The 14909-nt window shown below is 39.6% G+C and overlaps 2 protein-coding genes across 2 annotated transcripts; both read right to left on the minus strand.

Moving 5' to 3' along the window:
• Positions 1-12271: 12271 nt before the first annotated feature.
• On the minus strand, positions 12272-12799 carry LOC114188055. The gene has a single exon (XM_028076554.1). The coding sequence runs from the start codon at positions 12797-12799 to the stop codon at positions 12272-12274; it is 528 nt and encodes a 175-aa protein (XP_027932355.1).
• Positions 12800-13950: 1151 nt separating this feature from the next.
• LOC114188063 (uncharacterized mitochondrial protein AtMg00860-like) lies at positions 13951-14493 on the minus strand. Its single transcript, XM_028076565.1, has one exon. The coding sequence runs from the start codon at positions 14491-14493 to the stop codon at positions 13951-13953; it is 543 nt and encodes a 180-aa protein (XP_027932366.1).
• Between the last annotated feature and the right edge of the window lie 416 nt (positions 14494-14909).

Consider the following 14909-nt stretch of genomic DNA (forward strand, 5'->3'; position numbering starts at 1 on the left):
ATAATATAAAAAGGGAAATCGAATGTTGACCTTGAAGATAAATTTGGAAGCATCCAAATCCAATTTTATGATTGAAGTGAGTAGATATGTTTATTATTCCCTAATTCCATATGTAGTTTCTGGCTAATCTTTAGAGTCTTGGATCTATGGAATTCACCATCAAAACATGTTGAACTTTATTATTTCAAGTGCAGATTCTTTTATGTTAATTTTGCGTGGAGAGTGTTGAAAGATAGGATTTTTAAAATTATAATATATTTATTATATTAATTTGAGTCTATAAGAATAAAATTACAATTTAATATAAATATTTTTGTTTATATCAGATTTGATGGAGCAATCTCTGAGATGAGCTAATTGAATTCTTATGTGTGACCAATCTCCAAATCACCACAGGAGAAGGTTCACCTGCAAAGATCTTCCTGATTATGAAGTCAGTAAGAGGTTTTGTTTAATACCGATTCTAAAGGTTTATTATCCGAAAAGCAATAATAAATTTTAATACATACAAAATTTTAATATCAGATTTGTTTAATAACTCTTTCATAACACATTACCTTTACTGTCAATGAGAAGAATGTGGAGAAAAGACCTCCTTCCACACGAGTTTCGAAACAGAAGAAATAGGTATGACATGATAAACAAAAGGCTTAGCAATTCTAATCAAGTGATACCTTATGCCAGCCTGATACTAGTCAAATATTACCAATTATAGAGATTAACATAATGATATTTATTTGTTTTGTTTATCTTTTTATATTGTTATTGTAATCTACCGAGACACATTTGCCAGTCAAGATCAGCAGTACTAGGTATGTTATACCTGCATGATATATTTGTTGAGTTATATATTTTACATAGGATATGGTTATAGATATCGAGAGATTGTGGTTTCATACGGTTATATAACATTAGTTTTACATATATAAGGTATTTGACAAAATTTTACACAAAAACCTTAAGACAATGATGTTATGGGTCTTTATTCTTATATAGTGTTTAACTTTGTCTATTATATTCAATGTGAGACTTTTGACTCACATTTGGACTATTCCCAACAATCTCTCCTCAAGGGTGAGTCCCTTGTTTTTTTTTCTTTTCATATGATATATTTTCCTTCAGGTGTATGAGTGACCCCTTTTTGGTTGTGGTTATGCGGTCAGTCACTAATGACCCCTTTTTTGTGTTATGGTTATGCGGTTAGTCACTCCGAACCATCGGCTCTGATACCACTGTTGTGAGAATTTTTAAAGCTTTTAAAAATATGAGATATATAAGAGATATATGTGATATGTTATACGGAGGAACATATTTTTGTATTTTATTGATATACGCTATATATATATATATATATATATATATATATATATATATATATATATATATATATATATATACACAGAATATCAAATATAAAATATTTAAAATATCTCACTCCTAATCTAAAATAATAACTAATTTCTAAAACTGAAACATATATCTAAAACTGAAATATTTTCTAAAAACTAATTTAAATAAAAAAGATATTAAGTAATATTTGTTGACATGTGAAGCCAATGTGGTATGCTTCTTGAAGATTTGATGGTATTCATGTTGATCAAGGCTGGAATGTGTGCTCTCCACATGGTTACATCATTAAGAAAGTGTATTTGATGTTTGTAATTCATATTGTAGACCTTGTAGCATTAATTAGATGTATTTGGTCTTTGATGTATCTTTTAATCTGTTGAATGGTTTTTCAACGGGTTAGAAGATTGGTTGCAATAATCTTAAACTACAACAAATTCAATCAGTTGATTTATCTTTTAATCGAATGATTTCACTTGAGTCAAGTGAAATCAACCGATTGATTTGGAAATCAACCGATTGAATTTCGTAACAATTTAACTATAAGAGTTGTGATTTTCGAAAAAGAGGAACTCTGATCATTTTTTAGCGCGAAATTGTTCTGGAAACTTGTGGAAACTTTCTCCTTCACGATCATTCAGTTTGCAGCAGTTGAAGATTGATCTTGGATCAATTCTTGGAGCCTTTGGCTTGGTTTAAAGCTTGTAGAAAGTGGTTTGTGGTAGGCTGGGTTGTGCTACCACTCAGGTTTGATCTTTCTCAAGCTTTGTGTGTGTGCCTGATGATTTTCCAGGTCTACAAGAGGGTTCTTACTATGCTAGTGTGACTTTTGTGTTATTCAAGAGTCTTTTGTGTGGTTTTGGCATATTTTGAAAGTGTAAGGGTGTATTCTGTAAGACCCGTAAAAATTAATTAATTAAATAAATAAATAATTAATAAATCCAGGTAGTGGGAGCCTTTAAGGCATTAATTGTTTATTTATATGATGTGAAAAAGTACTAGCTCAAATGGTTGAGAGTACTTGATTGTGTGAGAGGACTTAAAGTCCTATGTATGCCAATTGTGTGTTATTTAATTTATTATTATTTTTAATAATATGCTTGATCATGTTGAATGATAATATAATCATAGAATTATATGAATTATCATGAAATATGAATTGGTTGAATGGTTGTGCATGGAATTAACAGTAGTGTGGGTATGGGTTTGAAACTTGATAAATACAAATTTACTCTCTTTTTGCTAAAATTAGTTTTGGCATGAAGGTGAAAGGGTAGAGAAACCCTAGTTGACAATGGACAACCAAGGGAGGCTGGAAAACAGCCACTAAATGGACCTTGAATGGTAATTAAACCCTAGTTATGGACAATTTTCGTTTTAGTGCATTAATCTACCATTAAGGTAGCATTAAAAGACAAATTTTGGGTGAGAAGAAGGGTTTTTGTGCTTGTCATTGTGTCATAGTCAGAGGAATACGAAATTGGAGAATGTGCTGTGAGGATTGAGTGCATTTGGGAGCTGAATTGAGGGGAAGTGCTAGGCGGCCTAATGATCAAAGAGGAACTCCCAAGAATCTCCATTTTTAGCAAAGGAATCCAGGTTAGGGGATCTTTACGCGTTAATTTTATTTTAAGTCTGAGTGGCATGATAAGTATAGTAGCTTTACGCGTTAATTTTATAATTAAGTCTGATTGGCATGCTAATTATAGTATGTTTATGCTTGAGATTTTATTCCATTAAGTTATTGTTTCTGGAAAATTCCAAAACTGTCTGGCCAGCGATGAACTGTCATCAGACGATTCTTTCCTTTTTCTAGGCCATTTAGGGTCCCTACAGAGGAACCACCTGCCAAATATAGTGTAAAATAGTCAATTTGACCAATGTTGACCAACCTTTGCCCAAAGTTGACTGGTTGACCAGTTTGACTCTTTGGATTGTCCATTGAGAAGCAGACATGTAGCATTGCGCTTTCTCTTTCCAAAATTAAGGTTTCCCCATGAGTTCTTTCATGGTTGACGACTGTTGCGATGGTGGTTGATTAGGCTGACATAGGTGGTTGGCGATGACTCCGAATACACCTCCGACGAGGCTCACGGCGCACAATGTGGTGGTGGTTCAGTCTAGTTAGAAATGGTGCAGACTTGTGAAGATTGACACTCGCGTGTAGATTCGAGAGCTTGCTTCGTCTCCTCCTACTCGTGACAGCAGCGTGAATGTGAGGAGAAAATGGAGGTGACAGTGGCACGGTCATGATGGCGTCAAGCATGGCTCATCGACGATGGTAGTGTGTTGAAATGACGATGGTGGCGCGACGAGAAGAGGCAAGCCGTAGTGGCGTTGCGTGGCTGTTGCAGGTCGCGAGTGGTGCTGCAATGGTGGATTCCTATAGCGTGGGTGCAGGTTTCACGTGAGAGGATGTGGCGCGTATGTGCGGGTGCTGCCGGTGGTCCAGGGTTGCTGTGGCGAGCTGCAGTCACGGCATAAGTGGTCCTATCATGGTGATGGTTGCGTGATGAACGGAGAAGACGACATAGCGGAGCTCTGTGGTGGCTGCTGTAGGCTCGCAAACTCTGACGGTGCAGTAATGATGGCTACATTTTCAGGCATGGTCACGACGAGGTGGCTACGGTTCCGGCGACCTGTAGTGGTGGTCGGACGTTGTGGTGACGGCTGGCGTTAGGTGCGGTGGTTGCGACATTATGAAGGTGAGAGAGGAGGAAAAATTAGGGTTAGGGTTTCTGATTTTGTGAAGGAGAGAAGGTGATGAGGTGTCATTCTATGATTGGGTATTTTAGTGAGTGAAGGATTGATGACGTGGCAAGTTTTAAGTGGTTATTTTAGTGAGTGGAGGATTGAGGATGTGACAAGCTTTAATTGGTTATTTTAGTAAGTGAAGGATTGCCACATGGGGTAATCTGGTGGAGTGGAGTTTAAAGTGATATTAGGGGTGCAAATTAGTAAAAAGAAGGGGTGCAGAATAGAGTTAGAAGACTCAATTTTAGGATGGGTGTGGAAAATAAAAACTGGAGGTGTATTTAGCTCCAGAAATATTCCTTTTCAGAAATAGATGGTCCAATTGCAGAAGGGGGTATAAACATGAAAACTGAGGGTGCAATTAGCTGCTGAATTATTCCTTTCCAAACTTTTGTTTTTGGGACTTATTTTATGACTTGAGATATTCTCAATTTACACTCTTAAGGACCTAAAATAAATTTCAGTTGCATTATTAAACTTAAGAATATCCAATAATATATAATGTGACTAAAATCAATTCTTAAGCGAAAAAATAATATTAAATCCCCAAAATTTAAACATTTAATAAGAGTAAAGGTTCAAAATCATCACACCCTCCAGGCGGTCTGGAAGTGGAAAGTGCTTAGCGCCTCGTGAGCGGCGCCAGGCGATATTGTTGCAGCAGAACTATATTTTGCTTGTGTGATTTGCGTGGTCTACAAGGCTTCTAAGATAACTTAAAGGTCGGCTTGCTGGTATTCCTTGAGTTGTGGCTCGGGATAAGGGTTAAGCACGTGGCATTCCTTGAGTTTGGCTCGAAATGGCATCCCTCGAGTTGTGGCTCGGGATAGCGGATGAACATGAGGGACTCTTGAGTTGTGGCTCGGGTTGGCGAGTGTTACCAGTGTGAGTGTGTTGGTTGTGGCCCGCACGAATGAGTCCAAATAGATTGCCCTCCTCACTAATTAGTTGACGAGTTTGGTAGTCTTGGGACGTTACGAGCTATGTTCGTATTGGGAATTCCACCTGGCGCTACGGTGTGTTATCCGTAGCATGGTTTCCCACGCGTGCTTTATCGATTTTGACCGATAGGTGTAGCAGCAAGACATCTTGAGGTACTCACTAGAAGACGTAGAACACGGTTAACATGGTTATGGCCATGTGGGATGAAATCAAAGGATGGAATTCCTTTGGTGTGATTGTGTGTGTGTGTGTGTGTATATATATATATATATATATATATATATATATATATATTGTATATACGTTTATTTTGTTAGCTCACCCTATCTATTTGTATGTGGCGATGATCGTATACGCGGTATACGTGAGCAAATGATGTTGCAGGTAGGGATGGCAACGAGGCGGGGCGGGGACGGGTTTCACTATCCCATACCCATTCCCGTAAAAAAAATTCATCCACATGCCCATACCCAAATCCAACTAGTATCAAAGTTTTATCCCATCCCCATCCCCACCGGGTAAAAGGTATAATCTTGTACCCATACCCGTACCCGTTTTCTTCCTACTTCAATATAAATTTTATTTAATTTTTATAAAATAATAAAAAATTACGGTAAAGGAAACATAATATTATCAAATATTCAATATTAGGAGGATGATTGTTTCTTCGATATCAAATACTTTGAAATAAATTATAATTGTTTACATTTTATATTGGAATACCAAATAAAATTTCACGAGAACTAAAAAATTTATTAAATTTGGAAACTGCAAACATTAATGAAACCTAATTGATAAAATTTAAAAATATTTTTAAACAAATTTAAAGGAAAATAAATATTCAAATTAAAATATATTTTAAATGTTTGTTTACTTCAATTTTTTAAATTCTAATGTCAAAATGATAATACATCACTTAATCAAAATGACGAAAATAACAAATAATAAACATAATAAAATAAATTTAACATGGATATTGTATCTTTTGAACTTCAATATATGTTGGATGGTGATAAAAAAAAATTCATGGCAATTACATTAAATTTTGATATTGTAGTAAATAAAAGTTATTTATACATTTATAGTAAAAAATTACAGTATGATTGATATAATGAGTTAGAAAATAAAAAATAATTAGATAAAATATACTGAAATAGTATTCTACATGATGAAAATAAACAACAAATAAAAATATTAAAAAATTAACAAATGTATGTCTTAGAAACTACTGAAAGAAATCGCACAAAGAAAAACGAATGTATAATTAAGGATTTGGTAAGATGAAAAATACCTTAAACATTTAAGAACACTTTTCAATATACTCAATGGTTGAGAAATAATTGTTATAGTGAAACAAAAGAGTTCTTCAAATGAAAAAAAAAATAAAAACAAGTAAAGAATTTTTTTATATTACCTAGTAAATGAAAGGTTTATGTTATTAAACACTTAAATTAAGAGTATTAAACATACTCATGTGAAAGGAAATATACAATAAATAAAAATATTAAAAAATAATAAAAATATTCAAATATGAGACATAAATTTTTTTTAATTGACATACATCATTTTAATATAATTACATAAATGTTATGATAAGATGAAAAATATATTGGAGATGCAAATGAGTTTCATGACAAACCAAATAATTAGAAGAAATAAAAAATTGAAATATATATATATATATATATATATATGTATATATAGGGTTACTTAATTAATTGTGAATATTTTAATAATTTAAATGATGACGGAGATATGGCGGGAACGAGGTATTATGGCAGGGATATGTATATCCCCATAACCATCCCTATACCCAATTGAAAAAGTCGGAGATTCCCCATACCTATACGCAGTAAATGCGGAGATTCTCCGTGAAAACGGGGATGGGTTCGGGCAATACCCACCGGGGTGGGTTTATTTGCCATCTCTAGTTACAGGTGGGTCTGGTGAGGCATAGAGCCGAAGCAGGGCTAGACTGGGGAGAAGGATTTTCTCAGACTTTTTATATTGTTTTTATGATTTCACATAAATTGTAATCATTGATATTAATAGACTTTTTGATAATTACAATAGTATTTATTATTATGGATTTTGGATTATTGTTGAGGTAATAAAAGTTTTAAAATTTCTAGTGTTTTTGAGGAAATGATATTTCATTAAATGCAGTTTAATTATATTTCTTTATTTTAATATTTAAATCCGTAATATCCAGTTAGTATGTTACATTTGGTATCAGAGTAAAGGTTTTCAAAATGATTTTTGGGGTCTATGGGGAGTGAGCTTATCGTGTTACGTTTGCGTAACTGTTTGTGTGTTTTGTGTTAACATTGCTTGTATAGCTATGACTTAAGCTGTGTGATTTGAATAGCTGAAAATGTGGCGTGCATAGGCTATGAAAAATAGGAGGAGGAGGAATGCTGTTGGGGTGGATGACATTACTCAGGCGATTCATCGTATGATGGACGCAATGTAGCCCATTGCAGCGCAACCCAGGGCCATAGTCGCACATGCTCGCCCGATAACTATGGAGGACTTCGTGAGACATAAGCCCTCTAAATTCACACGCAAGGCCACTCTTGACAAAGCAGATGCTTGGCTCAGGGAATGTGAGAAGATATACAGGGTGATTGAGTGTACTGATGCAAAGAAACTCTCATTCGTCACATTCTTACTGGTGGCGGATGCTGAGTATTGGTGGTAAGGGATGCAACAACTAATGCAGACCCGGGTAGAGGAGGTAACCTGGACTTCCTTCAGGACGAGGTTCCTGGAGAAATACTTCCTTGACAACGTCAAACATAAGATGAAAGCTAAATTCCTCACGTTATAGCAGGGGAACCTGATTGTGCGGGTATACACAGACAAGTTTGAGTAGTTGGTGAGATTCTACTCGCCCACTGCACGAAGGAATGGAGATGTCAGAAGTATGAGGGCGGGTTGAAACATGAGCTTCGCAGATTCCTCGTACCTTTGAGGATCAAAGAGTTCCCAGTCTTGATGGAGCAAACCAAGGCAGTAGAGCAGTTAGAGATGGGGCCCAACAGGGTGGCGTCGTCACAGAAAACCCCATAGATACTCAACAGAAGAAGAAACCCTATAGTAGACCGTAGTCTTCAACTAGGAAACTGCAATGTTGCAATTGTGGGGGAGAACATCTCAGGAGGGACTGGCCAAAACCCTTTGGTAGTTCTAGAGGCGGCTCTAGCACTGGCAAGTGCTATGTATGCGACCAGACTGGCCTTTTTACACGCCATTGACCTAACAAGAAACCAAGTAGAGGTGCACCAGCCAAGAAACCAGTTGGAGAGCGGCCTAGAGCACTAGGGCGTGTATTCGCCTTGACGACCACCGAGGCAACACAGTTAGGTAACCTGGTGCATACTACTTGTTTATTGTTTAATTATGAGGTTGTGGTGTTGTATGACTCATGAGCTACCCATTCATTCGTATCCAATGAATATGTGAGGAGGCTCGGCGTTGTGATTCGAGAGCTAGGGTGCGAGTTGATAGTCGTGACACCAGCGTCTAGCGAGGTATCCACCATTTTGTCTGTGTGGGATGCCCTATGGAGGTGGCAGGCCGCGAGTTCAAGATGAATCTCATTTGCTTGCCAATAGAGTCCCTGAACGTGATTCTGGAAATGGAATGGTTGTCAAGCAACCATATTGTCATTGATTGCAGACGACATAAAGTAGTATTCCCAGATATAGAAGGATTGGAGCTTATATCGCCTAATCAGGCAATGAAGGAGACAGAAGCTGAAGCTACTTACTTCATGATAGTGGCTCAAGGAGAGAAGAAAAGTACAACTAAGCAGATACGAAGCATACCAGTGGTGGATGAGTATGCAGATGTCTTTCTAGATGAAATCCCAGAACTTCCGCCAAGTAGGGATGTGGATTTCACTATTGATCTCATCCCTAGAGCTGGCCCAATCTCGATGGCACCATACAGGATGGCACCGATAGAATTAGCTGAGTTGAAAAAGCAGATTAAGGATCTGCTTGAGAAGAAGTTCATTAGACCAAGAGCATCACCCTAGGAGCGCCTGTACTCTTAGTGAAGAAGAAGGATGGTAGTTCAAGGCTGTGTGTTGATTACCATCAGCTGAACAAGCTGACTATCAAGAACAAATACCCATTGCCGAGAATTGATGACTTGCTGGATCAATTGAGAGGAGCAGCAGTGTTCTCCAAGATTCACTTGAGGTCTGGATATCATCAGATATTGGTTAAGCCTGAGGATGTACAGAAGACAACTTTCAGGTCACGCTATGGACACTACGAGTATGTGGTGATGTCATTTGGGGTGACAAATGCTCCTATAATCTTCATGGACTACATGAACAAAATCTTTCGGTCGTATTTGGATCAGTTTGTCGTTGTATTCATATACGACATACTGATATACTCTTAGAGTCGAGAAGAACACATATGAGAGTGTACTGGAGGTTCTCAGAGAGCATAAGCTATATGGGAAGCTGTCAAAATGTGACTTCTGGTTGGATGAGGTGGAATACCTTGGTCACATGATCTCAACCCAAGGAATAGCAATAGACCCGACGAAGATTGATACAATAGTGAAGTGGGAGAGGCCACAAACTATTACTGAGGTGCGAAGCTTTTTGGGTCTTGCTGGGTATTATAAGACGTTTGTGGAGGGTTTCTCCAAGACGGTTCAACCGCTAATGTAACATCCCGCCTGGATATTACGAATTTAATAAAAATAAAATAGAAGTAATACGTCAACATCATTTATTAAATCCTCATGTTAGAATAATACCACGTTTCCCAAAACACGGGAAATGTAAAACCTTATTAAATTACCAATAAGTCCATAAATACAAAACTGTGAATTTAGTCAAATAGGCCATGAGCCTTTACATCATATGTTAAAAATAGAGTGACCAAAAACATGAACATAAAAATCACCATAATCAGCCCCTCTCCATAGCTAAGCCTCACCAGCTCCACCTGCATCATCACCTGCTCACGTGTACCGCATACACGATCATCGCCAAACACAAGCAGATAGGGTGAGCTAACAGATAAAACATACAAAAATATATACCAAATATACATATTCATATTTAACCAATACAAATAATATAACAACAACATAAATTCTTTCTTTATACTACATGGCCACAACCATATCAAGTATCCTTTCTTTTCCCACAAAATCTTACTCTATTTCCATCACATGGCCACCACCATGTACACCGATGCACCTAATGGAAGTCACGTTACCTTCCCTCCACATGGCCACCACCATGCATAATAGGTACATCAGGAAACCTCGTTCGAGTTCTTCTCATGGTCACAACCATGTAAGCAGTGTTCTATATCTTCTATTGAGTATCTCCAGGTGCCTTGCTGCCACACCTATCGGCCACAACTGATAGAGCACGTGCAGAAACCATGCTACGGATCACACACCGTAACGCCAGGTGGAGTTCCCAAATACGAACATAGTCCGTAACGTCCCAAGACTACCAAACACATCAGCAACCACTGAGGAGGGCAATCCATTTGGACCCATCCGTACTGGCCACAACCAGCACACTCACACTGGCACACTCGCCAACCCGAGCCACAACTCAAGGTTCCTCGTGTTCATCCGCTATCCTGAGCCACAACTCAAGGGAAGTCATTCTGGGCTACAACCCATAGAATGCCACGTGCTTAACCCCTATCCTGAGCCACAACTCAAAGATACGTTCCGGGCCATAACCCATGGAACATCAGCAAGCCCACCATCAGGATTACTTTAGAAGCCTTATAAACCACTCATTACGATTTTCGTCAATACAATAATAAGTCAGGCCTTGAACGCTCAATAACACCTTTGCTCACTTAGGCCAAAAGCCTTTGTTCCGCCAATCCAGCCTATCTCGCTTAAGCTAGATCCACTAGCTTGGGCGAGCCTCTAGAAGCTCTGCAGAACACGTACTCTCGCTTAAACGAGCTCACCCTCGCTTGGGCGAGACCCTCGCTCGTCTAGAATCATAATTCATCTCGTCCAAGCGACGAGTCCTACCAAACAGCACAAGTCACCCTCGAAATCTCGCCTGAGCGAGACGTCCCCAATAGCACGCTTCAACATGCGTGTATCCTTGCTTGAGCGAGACACGTTCGCCTAAGCGAGATGACCTGTCGCTCAGGATCAGACCCCCTCGCCTGCGCGAGATGATCACGTAACACAAGGATTTCCCCTCTGCCACTCTCGCCTAGGCGAGCCTGGCTCGCCTGAGCGAGAAATGCAGACCTCAAATCTGTTCACGCACGCACACTAGCAACCATGCCCAATTCAACACTCCAAAACATATCAGAACAGTGTACACATATTGCAACAACACATGGGCATAATTCTTGACTCTAAAAGGTTCACAAACTTCCAATTTAACACAATTTTCATCCTAGCCCGTGCATGAATCCATTATATTCAGAAACTTAGGTTACATTTTCAATAAAATAGTACCAAACTCATAAACCCCAAATCTCACCCCTTACAGCACGAATTCATGGTACAAAACATATTAGAATCACAAGCATACAATAGTTTAAACGAAAATTCGGGTTCAGCTCCCCTAACCTGAAAAATCCTTTGCTTAAAACTTGATTTTGGGAACTTTTCCCGGAACACCAATGCCCTCTCTTAGCTTCTCTCCCTTAACCTGAAAAATCCTTTGCTTAAAACTTGATTTTGGGAACTTTTCCCGGAACACCAATGCCCTCTCTTAGCTTCTCTCCCAAATGGCTCTCGATCGCTTCAGACCTCACTATTCACTCTCAATCTTCGCACTCTTTCTAAACTTCTCAGAAAATACCACTCCCAAATGGCTCTGTTAGGGTTGTCTCTACCCCTTTCATATTCAAGCCACACTAACTTTTTAGCAAAAAGAAAGTTAAATTTGAGTCCACCAAGGTTCGAACCCACACCATGCCAAAGTTAAATAAACTCTAAACCATCAGACCAACCCATGTTTCTTGCTAACACATACAATTCAAGCAATATCTCATACTGAGTGTGGCCCAACATATTATTAAAACATTAATAACAAAATACACATAATTGGCATACATAGGACTCGAACCCAAGTCCTCTCACACAATCAAAGTACTCTCAACCACTTGAGCTAGTACTTTTCCATGTCACACATAACAGAAATTAATGTCATAAATGCACAACTCATCCGCATTAATTAATTAATTAATTTATGTGGATCTTACATTACTCCTACCTTTAGAATTTTTCGTCCTCGAAAAAGAGAACCAGCGAAAAGATGAGGGTAAGACTTCCTCATGACATCCTCCATCTCCCATGTCATTTCCTGAGTTGCCTCATCCCAGAGCACCTTCACCGTTCCGATCTCCTTCCCTTTGAGCTGCTTCACTTGAGAATCCAAGATTCTCACTGGTCCAACTCCCATAGTCAGATCCTCACGCACCTGGACATCATCCTGCTCCAGCACATGACTAGGATCTGCCACGTCTTTCCTCAGTTGTGAAACATGGAAGACGTTGTGCAGATTTGCCAAGTGTGGTGGCAAGGCAATCTCGTACGCGGCTGGTCCGATCCTTCTTGTAATCTGATAGGGGCTAATGAATCGAGGGGTCAACTTCCTCGATTTCAGAGCTCTCCCTATGCCTGCTGTAGGTGTAACCCTGAGAAATACATGGTCACCAGCCTCAAACTCGAGTGGCCTCTTCCTCTTATCGGCGTAGGATTTCTGCCGACTTTGAGTTGCTCGCATCCGATCTTGGATCACTCTTACCCTCTTAGTAGTCTACTGCAGGAATTCTGGCCCGAACACCACAGACTCTCCATCTTGTTGCCAACACAACGCAGTTCTGCATCTCCTACCATACAATGCCTCGTATGGTGCCATCCCAATGCTGGAATGGTAGTTATTATTGTACGTGAACTCCACCAAGGGCAACATATCACTCCACGTACCCAGGTGATCCAACACACAAGTCCTCAGTAGATCCTCTAGTGACTGTATAGTTCTCTCAGACTGCCCATCAGTCTGAGGATGATATGCCAAGCTCATTCTCAGCTGCGTGCCTAAGGCATTCTGCAAAGACTGCCAAAACCTGGAAGTGAACCTCAGATCCCTATCTGACACAATACTCGCTGGCACACCATGAAGTCTAACGATCTCCCTGACATATAACTCTGCCAGCTTATCCAATGACATCTTCTGATTGATTGGTAGGAAATGAGCACACTTCGTCAATCTGTCTACAATAACCCAGATCGAGTCATGTCCTCTCACAAACCGTGGCAAGTGCATGACAAAATCCATGGAAATGCTGTCCCATTTCCACTAGGGAATGTCAAGAGGCTCCAACGTACCACCCGGTCTCTGGTGCTCAATTTTCGCCTTCTGGCATACTAAACAAGAGGCAACATAGTCGGCCACATCAGTCTTCATACCCGTCCACCAGAACGTCGCTTTCAAGTCCTTATACATCTTAGTCATACCTGGATGTATGCTAAGACGACTCTTATGCCCTTCATCCAAGAGCATCTTTCTCAAAACCCGACTGCGAGGTACACACACCCTCTCTCTGAATCTCAGGATACCATCTATGCCCATCCTGAAGTCTTTTCTCTTCTCGGTACCTAACTCACTCACAATCTGTTGCAGTTCTTGATCTTTACCCTGTTCCTCCCTGACCTTATCCAAGAACTCATTAGTGATTTGTAACATGCTGCACCGTATGTGATCAACACCTGTGTATAGGTTCAAGTTCATATCTCGCAGTTTCTCTATAAGCTCCAATTCTTTCATCATCATAGCTCCAAATCATGTGTGGGGTAGTTCTTTTCGTGTACTTTCAACTGGCGAGATGCATAAGCAACAGGTCGTTTCTCCTGCATCAACACACACCCCAAACCCTAGTATGAAGCATCGTAGTACACCTCAAACATCTTGGCTGTATTTGGGATAGCTAAGATTGGTGCAGTGGTCAATCTTCTCTTCATATCCTCAAAACAGACCTCGCACTCGTCTGTCCAAGAAAAAGGTTGGTCCTTCTTGGTGAGTTGAGTCAATGGACTCACCATCTTGGAGAACCCTTCCACAAAGCGCCTGTAATACCCTGCCAGGCCCAAGAAGCTTCTCACCTCAGTCACAGTTTCCCACTTCAACATCGTTTCAATCTTTGCTGGGTCCACCGAGATTCCTTGAGCTGAGATTACATGGCCCAAGAACTGCACCTCATCGAGCCAAAACTCACACTTTGATAACTTCCCATAAAGCTTATGCTCCCTGAGTACCTCTAATACCATTCGCAGATGATCTGCGTGTTCTTCTTTATTCTCAGAATATATCAGTATGTTGTCTATAAATACAACAACAAACTGATCTAGATACGGCCGAAATATCCTATTCATGTAGTCCATGAATATAGCTGGCGCATTCGTCACCCCAAACGGCATCACCACATACTCATAGTGGCCGTAGCGAGACCTGAATGCGGTCTTCTACACATCCTCAGGTTTGACTAAGATCTGATGGTATCCAGACCTTAAGTCAATCTTAGATAACACAGCTGCTCCCCTTAACTGGTCCAATAGATCATCAATCCTCGGTAGTGGGTACTTATTCTTGATTGTTAATTTATTCAATTGCCGATAGTCAACACACAACCTGGAACTGCCATCCTTCTTTTTCACAAGTAATACCGGCGCCCCCCATGGTGATGCACTCGGCCGAATAAAGTTCTTCTCAAGCAGATCCTCAATCTGCTTCTTCAACTCTGCCAACTCAGCTGGTGCCATCCGATATGGTGCCATAGATAATGGGCCAGCCTCAGGAATGAGATTAATGGTGAAATCAACATCCCTGCTTGGTG

This window comes from Vigna unguiculata, chromosome 1 (assembly GCF_004118075.2).
Source record: "Vigna unguiculata cultivar IT97K-499-35 chromosome 1, ASM411807v1, whole genome shotgun sequence".
NCBI lineage: Eukaryota > Viridiplantae > Streptophyta > Magnoliopsida > Fabales > Fabaceae > Vigna > Vigna unguiculata.